Raw genomic sequence first — 13,616 nt, forward strand, 5'->3', positions numbered from 1 at the left:
GGTGGAAGAGTCCACCGGTCAAAGCCCGTCCAGCGAAAGTCAAAGGGCTAGATCTACTGGTCAACGGGGATTCGGGGTGGCCTTCGGGGTGTTGCTATGCCACCGAAACATCGCACGGGTCTCGATGCATGTGTGAAAGTGTTCTGGCATGCGTAGACGCCCATCTTGGGGCTCCATGGTGTGGCCCCCCTCCATAGAAGGTAGAGCAGCCGTCACTTAGAGGGGGGATGCGCGAAAGAGTATTGAGGGTCACGGCAAAAACTGGACGCACTTCGTGTACAAACTGGACAAACTCTTTCCGAGTATCAGGGTTTCGGAGTCCGGAGTGGGTACTAATGTGCATCCCACCAATCAGGAAGAATCACACGGATCGTGTGTTTCTTTCTAGCTCTTGCGAGTCGTTGGATCAAGGGTGTGTTTCTTCCTAGCTCATGTGAGTCGTTGGATCGAAACTACCACAATCACTTTGTGAGCCAGACGACCCTATATATAGCCCACCTCTCACCTTCCCTGCATAAGTCTTTCAGTTCATCGACTACATACATCTACCAGTTCATCGACTGCATACATCTACCAATTCATCGACTGACTACAAATCATTCGGATTCGCCATCATACGACCAACCGTGCATTTGATATGCATATATATGCATCACGAGCCACGGTTGGGCTGTATGATGGCGATACCGATTGGTTTGTTCTAGATCCGACATAAAAGGTTCGATACAACTTCTTTTTTGTGAAATAAGAGCTATCTCTCCTCCTACCTATTTTAGTTACACAACTACCTATTTGTGCCATGTCCGGAGCGTCGCACCGGGCCCTCATACATGCGGGGTAGTGTGGTGGCATGTCCGAAGAGGCGGGACGCGTCTCCGGGGCGTGGCCCCCCTCACGGACGGCGATGACACGGTAGTAGACGTTCTGCGGTAACGATGCGGCGTCAATATTACTAAATACTCGGAGCGCGATAAAATCATGATTTTTTATAGCACATGTGCCCACGTCATGCAAAAAAAATCATGTCTACTACCGTGCTATAAAAAATCATGATTTTATCGCGCTCCGAGTATTTAGTAATATTGACGCCGCATCGTTACCGCAGAACGTCTACTACCGTGTCATCGCCGTCCGTGAGGGGGGCCACGCCCCGGAGACGCGTCCCGCCTCTTCGGACATGCCACCACACCACCCCGCATGTATGAGGGCCCGGTGCGACGCTCCGGACATGGCACAAATAGGTAGTTGTGTAACTAAAATAGGTAGGAGGAGAGATAGCTCTTATTTCACAAAAAAGAAGTTGTATCGAACCTTTTATGTCGGATCTAGAACAAACCAATCGGTATCGCCATCATACAGCCCAACCGTGGCTCGTGATGCATATATATGCATATCAAATGCACGGTTGGTCGTATGATGGCGAATCCGAATGATTTGTAGTCAGTCGATGAACTGGTAGATGTATGCAGTCGATGAACTGGTAGATGTATGTAGTCGATGAACTGAAAGACTTATGCAGGGAAGGTGAGAGGTGGGCTATATATAGGGTCGTCTGGCTCACAAAGTGATTGTGGTAGTTTCGATCCAACGACTCACATGAGCTAGGAAGAAACACACCCTTGATCCAACGACTCGCAAGAGCTAGAAAGAAACACACGATCCGTGTGATTCTTCCTGATTGGTGGGATGCACATTAGTACCCACTTCGGACTCCGAAACCCTGATACTCGGAAAGAGTTTGTCCAGTTTGTACACGACGTGCGTCCAGTTTTTGCCGTGACCCTCAATACTCTTTCGCGCATCCCCCCTCTAAGTGACGGCTGCTCTACCTTCTATGGAGGGGGGCCACACCATGGAGCCCCAAGATGGGCGTCTACGCATGCCAGAACACTTTCACACATGCATCGAGACCCGTGCGATGTTTCGGTGGCATAGCAACACCCCGAAGGCCACCCCGAATCCCCGTTGACCAGTAGATCTAGCCCTTTGACTTTCACTGGACGGGCTTTGACCGGTGGACTCTTCCACCTGGTTGCGATAGGTTAGCCCATAGCAACATCCCCGAACACGGTCTGGACCCAACCCAACACTAGATTCCCTCCAGTTCCACCGCACCCGCACCATCCCCCCCTCTAAGTGACGGCTGCTCTGCCTTCCGTGGAGGGGGGCCACACCACGGAGCCCCAAGACGGGCGTCTACGCATGCCAGAACACTTCCACACATGCATCGGGACCCGTGCGATGTTTCGGTGGCATAGCTACACCCCGAAGGCCACCCCGAATCCGAGTTGACCAGTAGATCTAGCCCTTTGACTTTCGCCGGACGGGCTTTGACCGGTGGACTCTTCCACTGGTTGCGATAAGTCAGCCCGTAGGAACATCCCCGAACACGGTCTGGACCCAACCCAACACTAGATTCCCTCTGGTTCCACCGCACCCGCACCATCCCCCCTCTAAGTGACGCCTGCTCTGCCTTCCGTGGAGGGGGGCCATACCACAGAGCCCCAAGACGGGCGTCTACACATGCCAGAACACTTTCACACATGCATCGGGGCCCGTGCGATGTTTCGGTGGCATAGCTAGACCCCGAAGGCCACCCCGAATCCCAGTTGACCAGTAGATCTAGCCCTTTGACTTTCGTCGGACGGGCTTTAACCGGTGGACTCTTCCACCTGGTTGCGATAGGTCAGCCCATAGCAACATCCCCGAACACGGTCTGGACCCAACCCAACACTAGATTCCCTCCGGTTCCACCGCACCCGCACCATCCCCCCCTCTAACTAACGGCTGCTCTGCCTTCCGTGGAGGGGGGCCACACCACGGAGCCCCAAGACGGGTGTTTACGCATGCCAGAACACTTTCACACATGCATCGCGACCCATGCGATGTTTCGGTGGCATAGCTACACCCCGAAGGCCATCCCGAATCCCAGTTGACCAGTAGATCTAGCCCTTTGACTTTCGCCGGACGGGCTTATATAACCGTAGGAGGGCCACCGCAACACCTGGCGGCATTGCTATCCCCCAGGTACCCCGTCCCGTCTAACCCTGACACAGACGACCGCCGGGTCTATCCCTTTGACTTTCGCTGGACGTAGTTTGACCGGTGGACCTTTTCACCTTGTTGTCATAGCCCAGCCATAGGTACACCCCCAACACAGTCCCGGCACAACCCACCCCAAGATTCCCTCTGCGTCGGCCCGACGTGGCCGTTTCACCCCCCCCCCCCCCGGGGCACGGCGGCATCGACGCCCGTGAGGGGGGAGGGGGCACACCCCGGAGCCGCGTGCCTGCGCCTGCCACCACGTTTCCACAACCGTAGGAGGGCCCACCGCAACACCTGGCGGCATTGCTACCCCCCACAGGTACCCGTCCCCCGTCTAACCTCTCCGTGACACGACGGAAGAAGGCCCGTGTGGGGGGCAATCGATATATGTTTTCTGTACATTTAAGTTAATGAAATTAGTATTGGAAAAAAAATAAAAATAATAAGAGAAAATACAAAAAATATACAAATATTATTAGAAATCTATGCCTATGCCAACGGCCTAGCCGTCGGCATAGAAATGCCACCCCACGGGACCGGCGAACGACGCGGATCGATGACGTGGCGGCGCGGCGGATCGATGACGTGGCGGCGCGGCGGATCGATGACGTCGGCGTAGCTTTGCTGACGGCTAAGCCGTCGGCATAGCTATGCCGACGGCCACCGTTAGCCCGTCGGCGTAGCCTGACGCCGTCAAACTGCCGTCGCCGCCCGGGTAGACGGGCCCACTTGATATGCCGACAGCCTGCTCTATGCCGACGGCCCCCGTCGGTACATTCGGAGAATCGCCGATGGCTTATCTATGCCGACGGCCCCCATCGGCATAGATGGTTATACGCCGACGGCCTTTCTACGCCGACGGCTTTAGTAGGGCCGTCGGGGTATGCCCATATATGCTGACGGGGGCCGTCGGCATCTGCCTAAATTCTGGTAGTGTTCCATACAACTGCTATATTGTTGATAGGAAAAACAGTGTAAAATAAACTTTGACATTCCACTTTCTAACTATACATTTTAAATTAGGCAGACTCTACAAGTAAAGAAAATGTGACGTGAGAGGGTATGGCTGCGGACCCGAGGGGACGTTTTCATTAGTCTGAGACATTGTGATGGGGAGCTTGTAGTTAATAACAATGCAATGTTTTTTTGTGTAATTCTTAGCCATTAGATCTGGTAATTATGGATACATAAGATTGACGGTGTCAAAAACGATCGGGGTTTCATATATTTTGTCAACCGTGAGTCATGCATGTGGTCAGCTTGGATGACACATGTTTTAAGTCATTTTTGTATCTTGCGGTACTACACTAACAAATGATTATATATTTTTCTCATGCAAGTATATCAAAACACATTAACCAACTTTTCGTATAATATTTTTATGCATAACGATTGCTCCAGGTATGATTCTTGGATATTGGTTAGATGCATCCGGTGTGAAGTTCTACAAGTGCATCCAAATACACGGTTTGACTTTTGAATTGTAATGAGACTTGCATTGCACGTGCATATTTATTAGTGGTGTCAAATAGTCGAGGAAAGAAACACCTCGTCCTGCCGTCTGCCCTCGTCACCGCAGCGGTCATCCACCCCGACGATCTGTTGGCAAACACCGGTCGAGCCGCCGTTTCCCTCCACCAGCTGCCGACGTTGGCCGCCATGTCCTCGTCACCCCCAGCCCTTGTAACTGCCTCGCTGATAGGCCTCCGCCCATTCACACAGGTACGTATTTTTCTCCCTGTTTTCAAGATTTGTTTAAAAATATATATGTAATCAAACCAACAATAAAAATAAGTTAAAATATTCATGTACTAAATAAAATATTTCCACCCATAGAAAAATGTTAACTATTAAATAATTTTCAACTTTTTAAATAATGCATTAGAAATGTTCATGTATATTAAAATTTTAGTCCAATTTTAAAAGGGTTCATGCCTTTTCAAAAAATCGGCTATTTTTAAAAAGTGTTCATACATCTAAAATGTTGACATATTTAGAAAGGATGTTCTTGTAGTTTTAATAACTATTCGTAGTGCGACGAAGAATAGCTCCCGAAGAAGAGGTAGGTGCTCTTGGAGAGTTGTGAATTGGCTAGTGTCCGATCTTGGACCATCTGCAAGCTTCCATGGGTCGATACAACTCTAGTGAAACAAGGTGATATTTGTTAAATTTCAATGTATCTATAACTAAAATGTTGAAATTTAACAAAGTTCAACCAAACAGAAGGAAATTACTAAAGCTAATCTAAACTAAGTGAGGTACCGGATGATGACCTCATAAGCAGGGATGGCGGCACCACCTCCTTGCCGTGCCGTAAATGGTGCAAAGGGGTGACATCAGCTCCTCCTTGATGCGGTGGCACGGTGGGGACATCGGCTCCTTCTTGACGCGACTTTGATTTGGACGCTGCAGCTGGGCAACGTCGGACCGCCGTTGAAGAGCGACCACTCGAGCTGCCGCACGTATGTGTTGTTTGTTCGCGCGACCTCGACGAGGACAACAGCACCACCGTGTTGATCGTAGGGACGATGGACCCTGATGGGCCTGGGACTATGGGCGGCGGTGCCATGATACGAAGCTCCCATACAGATCTGTTGCCAGCGCCAACTTGGCTATCGCGGCAGTGTGTGGTAGAGAGGAGAGGAGAAGCATGGCGGCGATGTGTGGAGGAGATGTGATAGGATTTGTCGGCGTGATCGACCTACTTAAATAACTGGGATAGGCAAACCGGCGTCGCTTCAATGCAGGCACATCGGCCGCCTTCTCTGTCAACGCGTTCGCATTGAAGTTGCTCCTGTCAGCCGTCCGGTCACATCGGTCCGCCCGACATGAATGTAGGTGGCCGTCTGGCCGCCTCCGCTCTATGCTGAAGTGAATGTGCGATGAGGCTTTTGGAGCAGAAAACGCGACAAGAATTTTGGATGGGACCGCTCAGTCGAGCACCTACGTGGGGGATGCCTGCAAACCTCGTACCATTTTATTTTCGTTTCGTGGGGTACTGGACGTCCAGGCCGATCCGTGGACATATAATGCACGACGTTGAATGACAAAAAGTGTCGGAACCACACGGGCCAAGCATTTGTGGGTTATTTGATGCATGTCGTTGGAGTTGTCCTTTGTTGGTTCTCGAAAAAAGACTTATCTGTCGACTGTGACACCGAAGGCTCTAGGGAAGTCAAAGAAAAGATGACTCATCAAATTAAGTGTTTTTAAAATTCAAACTAAAAGTGAATAACCCGTCCTCCTCTCTTTGAAACAAGATGTTCTTGATGATAGAAATAATAAATCTGTTTTCTTCAAAGAAATAATTAAAATCTTTGATTCAGCCTCTCTGACTCCGTCCAGAAATATTTGTTATTAAAATGGATGAAAGTGGATATATCTAAAACAAAAATACATGTAGATACATCCATTTCAATGACAAGTATTTCTGGATTGAGGGTTACAATTTTGTATGGACAAATGAAACCACAATTTTGTAGGGGCGAAACAGAAAAATACCCTCGACGCTGCAGAAGCATAATGGGGGAAGAGCAGGCTAATCTAATCTGGCGCGTCGTCCGGACTGGTTGGTTCTCTTCTCCCCTTCCCTTCTTCCTCGCTCGGGCCGCCGCGCCGTCCTGCTCTGCGTCAACGCCGGTCCGGTGGGCGCCCGGGCCTCCCCGCCGCGTCGTCCCGGATCTGCGCCCCCACCCACCCTGGCGTGGATGCGGACGGGGAGCGAGAGTAGGAGCGGGGGGCCAGTAGCAGCTGTTAACATCCTCACCCGCGCCGCCGCCGCCGCCTTGCTCTGCCTGCCCCGATCTGGGAGAGTGGGAGGTTGCAAGCCCGGCGGCCGAGAGAGACGAGGGAAGGCGGCCCGCTCGTGTTAGGTGATGCGCTTGTGCTGTGTGAGGGGTGGTTTCAGATTTGCCCGCTGCTGCCGCTGCTTGTTTCAATGCCGGTAGCTCTTGTCCCTGATGCTCTTATTTGTACTGGTTTTACAGGTTCTCCATCACATCACATCACAGCCAAATGGGCCATCGATCCATGTGGAGAGAGGTTTGATTTCAGATTTGTCTGCTACTGATGCCGCTGATGAGAGGAGAAGGAGGAGAAATTGGTGGCGGTGCTGCTGCTCTACTTGTTTTGATGCTCATGCTATCGTCCCTGATGCTCTTGTTTGTTTCTACTGATTCTGCAGCTTCTTTCTTCATCACAGCCAAATGATTGAGGCATCGGCCTATTTTGTGTTTGGGGGGAGAGACAGACAGACAGAGGTTTGATGTCTATATGGAATCAATTTGATAAAAAATGTAGGTGTGTGACATCTGCTAAATGGGTTTGACTGCACAAAGAAATAAAAGGGGGCGGTCTGTGGATGCTGGTGCTCGAATGAGTACCCAGTGAGTGAGATTTGGTGACTTGGTTGGACTTGCTCTCAGCAAGCAACCATCATTTGGCAAATTAAACATCAACTACCATGGCGGAGGCTCTTGTCGGGCAGCTGGTGGTCTCCCTCGGTGCGGCATTGGCGAAAGAGACAGCTATCTTTGGCGGGGAACTGCTCGGCAAGGAAGCCGCCGCCCTCAGGGGCCTCTTCGGCAAGATCCGTGACTCCAAGGCAGAGCTGGAGAGCATGCAGGCCTACCTGCAGGAGGCGGAGCGGTTCAAGGACACCGACCGGACCACCGCCATCTTCGTCGGCGAGGTCAGGGGCTTCGCCTTCCAGATCGAGGATGTCGTTGACGAGTTCACCTACAAGCTGGAGGAGTGCAAGCACGGACGGTTCGCTGGCAAGATGAAGAAGAGGCTCAAGCATATCAAGACCTGGCGCCGCCTGGCGGCCAAGCTCCAAGAAATTGAAGCCAAGCTGAAAGATGCCAAGAGGAGGAAGAAGCATTACGTCGTCACCGTTGGATCTGCTTCTGCTGCAGGATCTGGTCAAGCTTTGCACTTCACCAGGGATGAGGACCTTGTGGGCATCGAGGAGAATAAGGAGAGGTTGATGCGGTGGCTGATGGGAGGTGGCGTTGGTGATGGTCTGGAGCAGAGCAACAGCAAAGTCACCACGGTGTGGGGGATGCCTGGTGTTGGTAAAACCACTCTGGTTGCTCATGTGTACAACACCGTGAAAGTGGATTTCGACGCGGCAGCGTGGGTAACTGTGTCGGAGAGTTACCGTATCAAGGATCTGCTGAAGAAAATTGCCGCCCAGTTCAGCATCACAGTCGACGTCGCCGGCATTGAGATGAGAGACCTAGCAGAGTCCATCCACAACTACCTTCGAGGTAAAAAGTTCATCATGGTCTTGGATGATGTTTGGGCTGCGCGCGTGTGGTCGGAGATAAGGAATGTCTTCCCAACGTCTAACTGTACCGGCCGATTTGTTATCACATCAAGAAAGCATGAAGTGTCACTGTTGGCAACTAGGGAGTCTGCAATTCACTTGGAACCGCTACAAGAACATCACTCCTGGCTGTTATTTTGCAATGGAGCCTTTTGGAATACTGATGACAAAGAGTGCCCGGTGGAGCTGCAGGAATTGGCTCGTAAGTTCATAACAAAGTGTCAAGGCTTGCCTATTGCTATTGCTTGCATTGGCCGCCTACTCTCCTTGAAACCCCCAACTTCTGCGGAATGGGAGGATGTGTACAGGGGTTTGGATTCACAATTGGCGAAAGATGTGATCCCCGATGCTCATATGATCCTAAAAGTCAGCTTGGAGGACCTTCCGTATGATTTGAAGAATTGTTTCCTACACTGTGCATTGTCTCCAGAAGATTATGTATTAAAGAGGAGGAAGACAATGAGACTCTGGATCGCTGCGGGGTTTATCAGGGAAAAAGATGAGAGCAAAACATTGGAGGAAGTGGCCGAGGGATACTTGGCTGAGCTTGTGAACCGAAGCCTTTTACAGGTAGTACAAAGGAATTATGCCGGACGACTGAAATACTGCATGATGCATGATGTCATACGCCTTCTTGCCCTCAACAAAGCCAAGGAGGAATGCTTCGGTAAAGTTTATAATGGCTCTGCTACTGGAGCATTCTCTGTAGAGGGTGCACGTCGTGTATCAGTCCATGGGGGAAATCTTGAACAACTGAGCCGATCTGGCACAACACATCTCCGTGAACTCCATGTATTTGAGAGGTATATCGAGGTCGGTTTGCTGAAGCCTATCCTAACATCTTCGAAACTGCTGACGATGTTAGATCTTCAAGGTACCTGTATCAAAATGCTGCCCAATGAAGTATTCAATTTGTTTAATCTGCGTTATTTGGGTCTTAGAGATACTAAGATGGAAAGCCTGCCTGTGGCAGTAGAGAGGTTGCAAAGCCTCGAAGTCTTGGATGCTTCCAAATCTAAGTTGACGTATTTACCAAACAGTGTTGTAAAACTTAAGAAGTTGAGATACCTGTATGCGTGGTCTGTTGTTGCATCTGAGGAATTTGAAATTGGAAATCTAGGTGGTGTCAAGGTGCCTAATGGCATACAACAGTTGGTAGGACTGCGGGCTCTTCAGTCTGTCCAAGCCACTCCAGAGTTTCTGCTTGAAGTTGCAGCTCTGACAGAGCTAAGAACATTCGGTGTCTGCAACGTGAGAAGTGAAAACTCTGCTTGCTTGAGTAACACTATCACCAAAATGAGCCATCTTGTTCATCTTGAAATTGTTGCTGCAACTGAGAATGAGCTGCTGCAGTTTGAAGGTCTATATTTACCTCCAACCCTTTCTTCGCTTGGTTTAGCAGGGCAGATAGAAAAAAGATCAATACCTCAGCTTTTCTCTTCTTGGTCACACCTTAATAGCCTCACTCGATTGCACCTGGCATTCTCCAATATTGATGAGCAAACCTTTTCCTGTCTGCGCATGTTACGTGGTCTACGCTTTCTTGAGGTAATGAAGGCTTTTGAAGGGAAGAGGTTGGAATTTTGCGCAGGGTCATTTCCAAAACTTCGGTTTCTACACATATGGGGCGCGGCACAACTCAACCAAGTTGGAATAGAAGATGGTGCGATAAAAACCCTCGCTGAGCTATGGTTCACAGACTGTCCTGAGCTAAAGTTTCTCCCTGATGGCATCGAACACCTTGCAGCCCTTGAGAAATTAATTCTGAAAGACACGTCAGAAGAACTGGTAAAGAAGCTCCGGCAGAAGAGAGATTCAGATGAATGCAGCGAAGATGTAATGAAGATTAGTCACGTAAGGAATGTTACAGTTGCACTGAGCCATAGAGGATTTGAGGAAAGGATTAGGTGATCGTCACCATTCCCAAGGTCACGGTTCGCTGTTCCATTTTTCGTGCATACATATTATATGTTGGCAGAATCAAATTAGCAATTGGTAGCTAGTAATGACTGATGTGAATTGTTACTGAATTTGCCTCCTAAAGCTACTTAATGTGATTCGCTTCTCCATGTTCATGTGTATCTTTTTCACCTAGACTAGAATTATGCAACTAAGTTGGTAGGACTGAGCGTGCTCTTTCGTTTAAAGTCTGACAAAGAAAATGGATGCATGCTTACATACTTGTGCATGCTCTTCCGTTTAAAAAGATCCGTCCACTCTGACTGACCGACTGGCTGACATAATTTGTGATAATTCTCAGATTCTGTGCTGCAATGTCAAGCACACTTTGCTCCCTCCTATATTGGTCTGCCAGACTGTCCTCCCATATTAAGGCTCTGATGGGACAAGAAGAATTCAAGCTGGGCAGGCCATGAGGTGTTGCATTCTTGGCCATTCTTTCTTACTGTACTTACTCTATATCAAAGATGACACAAGACAGATGGTCGCAAAGATTTCTGAGCTGCAAGGAAGAACAATAACCATGTGTTCTTGCTCTGCAACGATGTCAGTGGGATGTTCTTCAGCTCATCAGTTAGTGGTGGTTTCTGTTGCCTACCTACATCTGGAAATGATGTTGCTGTAAATTATACAGACCGTATTCAACTTTGTTAGTGTTGTGGTGGATCACATCCCCAGAGCATGAGTGAGTTGAATTTGAGGATTCAATTTTATTTACTGGCTCAGGAGTCTGAATATTCGAGTATTCTTGGGGCTTCTGAGGTTGTAACTGAATTGAGTTAATGGTAAGCAATTAGTGTTCTTGCTCTCTGAGTGTTATCTATCCTAAATAAATATTTTTGCCGTGGAGGCAGGCACGACGAGTGAAGTTCACTCTGTTGTTTGAATGTCAGTATGTTTTCAGAGTGCAGTGTTGGCCACCCCTTGACAGTTAAACCTGATGATGGACCAAGTGGCTCATTACCTTCATTCAGCATGATGTGTCACTGATTGAAGTTCAGTAGAGGCGTTGCGTTTTCAGTTTCTGCCGCTCATGAAGAATCTGTGACTGATCGAACTTCCTTCATAACGATCGATTGATTCAAGACCAATCAAGTGATGCATTTCACTAGTTCAGGACTGTCGATTGGGTTAGTACTGTCAATCAGTTGATTAGGCGTTGCATTTTAATCTCTTATTATTGACATGAGTGCAGTGTCATCCTGAAGCAAAATACAGTGTCATTGAAGCCTTGGCCTTGATATTGATATGCAGTGACATCGATTTATCAAGAAGATACCACTTAAGCATCTTCAACCCTACCAGCTCCCACGGTGAGTCCACCTTCCCTGCCCGGTTTCTCAAATGCATTTGTGGAGAAAAAGGTTCAGTCCCAGTCATCCAACATTGCGTTTGAACCAAAGGTGCACATCCTGACATTGTTTCAGTTTTATTAGAAAAGAAATTGTCATCGAAGTACCAACTCTGTAGTTGGCACCATTACCTACTAACCAGTTTTATTAGAAAATAAATTAGTTTAGTTACTTTCTTCTCTCTCTGACTGAAGTTCGCTGGTCTATAAAGTTTAGTTACTTCACTGCTGGACTCCTACATATTAACATCAGAAGAATCACAGTGTAGTGAAGTATGTGATGAATTACCGCCGTCAGTTTTTATTCATCTCTAATGGATTAGTCTTTTTTCTTTGCTTTTAAGCCTCTCCAGCTCCTCCTCCCCCCTCCCTGTGGCGGCTCATATGGTGATGGCCCCTACGCCTAAAGATTCTCATCCTGATCTCATCTTTCTCCTTATACCCCTTCGCCTTGAGCCATCTCCGTAAGGTGCTCATCCCCATCAGGTTTGTAACGCTATTTGCAAAATTCTGGAATTCAATGTTCCATAGTTTGATATAGTACTAGCACATATGCCCGTGCGTTGCAACGGGAGAGAGATTTTGGAGATGCTCCGTAGACGGTCCCCGTTGGATGGCAAAACTGGTCCGGACACCACGGTCCGGGCTTATACGGGAGGAACGCGGGTCCGTTTTGGAGATGCCCTTATCCATCTATGTATGATGTTTGTTGTCTTTTTAGTTTTTCCACTGAGTTTTTCCCGGACATATATATAGTAAAATTAAACCTTTTTTAGGTGAGTCAAATTAAACCTTAGAAAACAAAAGATAGTTCAGAGAACAGACATGCACATATATGTGGACGTCCTCGTGATGGACTCGGACATTTCATAGGTCAACATGCCGCCGAGTTAGCTGGTCTAGAAGACTCTGTCTCTGCATGACTGCATGTATGTATGTATGTGTGAGCCTTCCTCCTCAGAGATATTTTTCGATTGATGATGCATGCTGCAGGTCTCGTCTTTTTTCCTGCTTTGGCTTGTTTGATTCATGCAATTTGAGAACGTATTTAAGTTGCTAAGATATGATTTAAAAGAGCAGGGTGGGACTATTGATTAAAAAAGGAGTACAAAATTTTATCACATGGAGCAACTATTTTGGTAGCGGCCCATAACAGAAACTTAAATTCTGGCCCATGAGACTTACGAAGCTCCAGACCACGTACGACACGGACGACGACATACGAAGCTTCACGGTCGATGTGCCCACGTCGTGCCTAACCCTGTAGCGTTTGACTATGGGATCTACCCGTTTGACTTTGCACGGACGGGCTTTGACCAGTGGACCTCCCAACCCGGTTGTGTTAGGTCAGCCCATAAGAACACTTTGGAGCAACATCCGGGGCAGACCCACAGCAAGATCCCCTCCGTGTAGACCCCACGCGTCCGTTTCCCCCCTCCAGGTGCCGGCGGCAGCGCCGTCCGTGAGGGGGGCACACCCCGGACACGCGTGCCGGGCGTTTGCAACCGCGACAACACTTCCAGACTTGTGAGAGGCCGCCGGCGCAAGATTTGGCGGCATGCTAGCCCCCGGAGGCCGCCGGCCACAGCCGTAGACGCACGAAGGGCAATCCGCGTAGAGGGAATTTTTCGGATACTTCTCCATCACCAAAGATTATGAAAAAATACCATCGTTCCTATAGCACATGTGCCCACGTCGTGCAAAAAAATCATGATTTTATCGCTCTCCGAGTATTTAGTAATATTGACGCCGCATCGTTACCGCAGAACGTCTACTACCGTGTCATCGTCGTCCGTGAGGGGGGCCACGCCCCGGAGACGCGTGCCGCCTCTTCGGACATACCACCACACCACCCCGCATGTATGAGGGCCCGGTGCGACGCTCCGGTGGCATTGCTACCCCCCCAGTGCCCCCGTCCCGCCTAACCTTGTA

At 49.1% G+C, this 13,616-nt stretch overlaps 1 protein-coding gene across 14 annotated transcripts; it reads left to right on the plus strand.

The window, feature by feature from the left end:
• The first annotated feature begins 6,560 nt into the window (after positions 1-6,560).
• Positions 6,561-12,915, plus strand: LOC147988400 (disease resistance protein RPM1-like). 14 transcript variants are annotated; one of them, XR_015616767.1, is made up of 6 exons: positions 6,561-6,917; positions 7,032-10,302; positions 10,635-11,118; positions 11,227-11,463; positions 11,588-11,646; positions 12,765-12,914. XR_015616767.1 is itself a non-coding variant. In XM_087544128.1 (3 exons), exon 2 carries the CDS (start codon positions 7,508-7,510, stop codon positions 10,283-10,285), a length of 2,778 nt encoding a protein of 925 aa, XP_087400254.1. In that variant the 5' UTR covers positions 6,561-6,917; positions 7,032-7,507; the 3' UTR covers positions 10,286-10,302; positions 10,635-11,137. The 14 variants fall into 14 exon arrangements, 1 of the variants encoding a protein (XP_087400254.1); XR_015616763.1 differs by lacking the exon at positions 12,765-12,914 and adding an exon at positions 12,029-12,700 and having other exon boundaries at positions 11,529-11,646; XR_015616765.1 differs by lacking the exon at positions 12,765-12,914 and adding an exon at positions 12,029-12,699.
• The last annotated feature ends 701 nt before the right edge of the window (positions 12,916-13,616 follow it).

Source organism: Triticum urartu, chromosome 1A (genome assembly GCF_056163025.1).
Source record: "Triticum urartu cultivar PI428250 chromosome 1A, HENAU_Tu73, whole genome shotgun sequence".
In the NCBI taxonomy this organism is placed as follows: domain Eukaryota; kingdom Viridiplantae; phylum Streptophyta; class Magnoliopsida; order Poales; family Poaceae; genus Triticum; species Triticum urartu.

Coding starts and splice junctions, on each gene's coding strand:
- LOC147988400 (XM_087544128.1), top strand. CDS start 7,508: ATGGCGGAGGCTCTTGTCGGGCAGCTGGTGGTCTCCCTCGGTGCGGCA.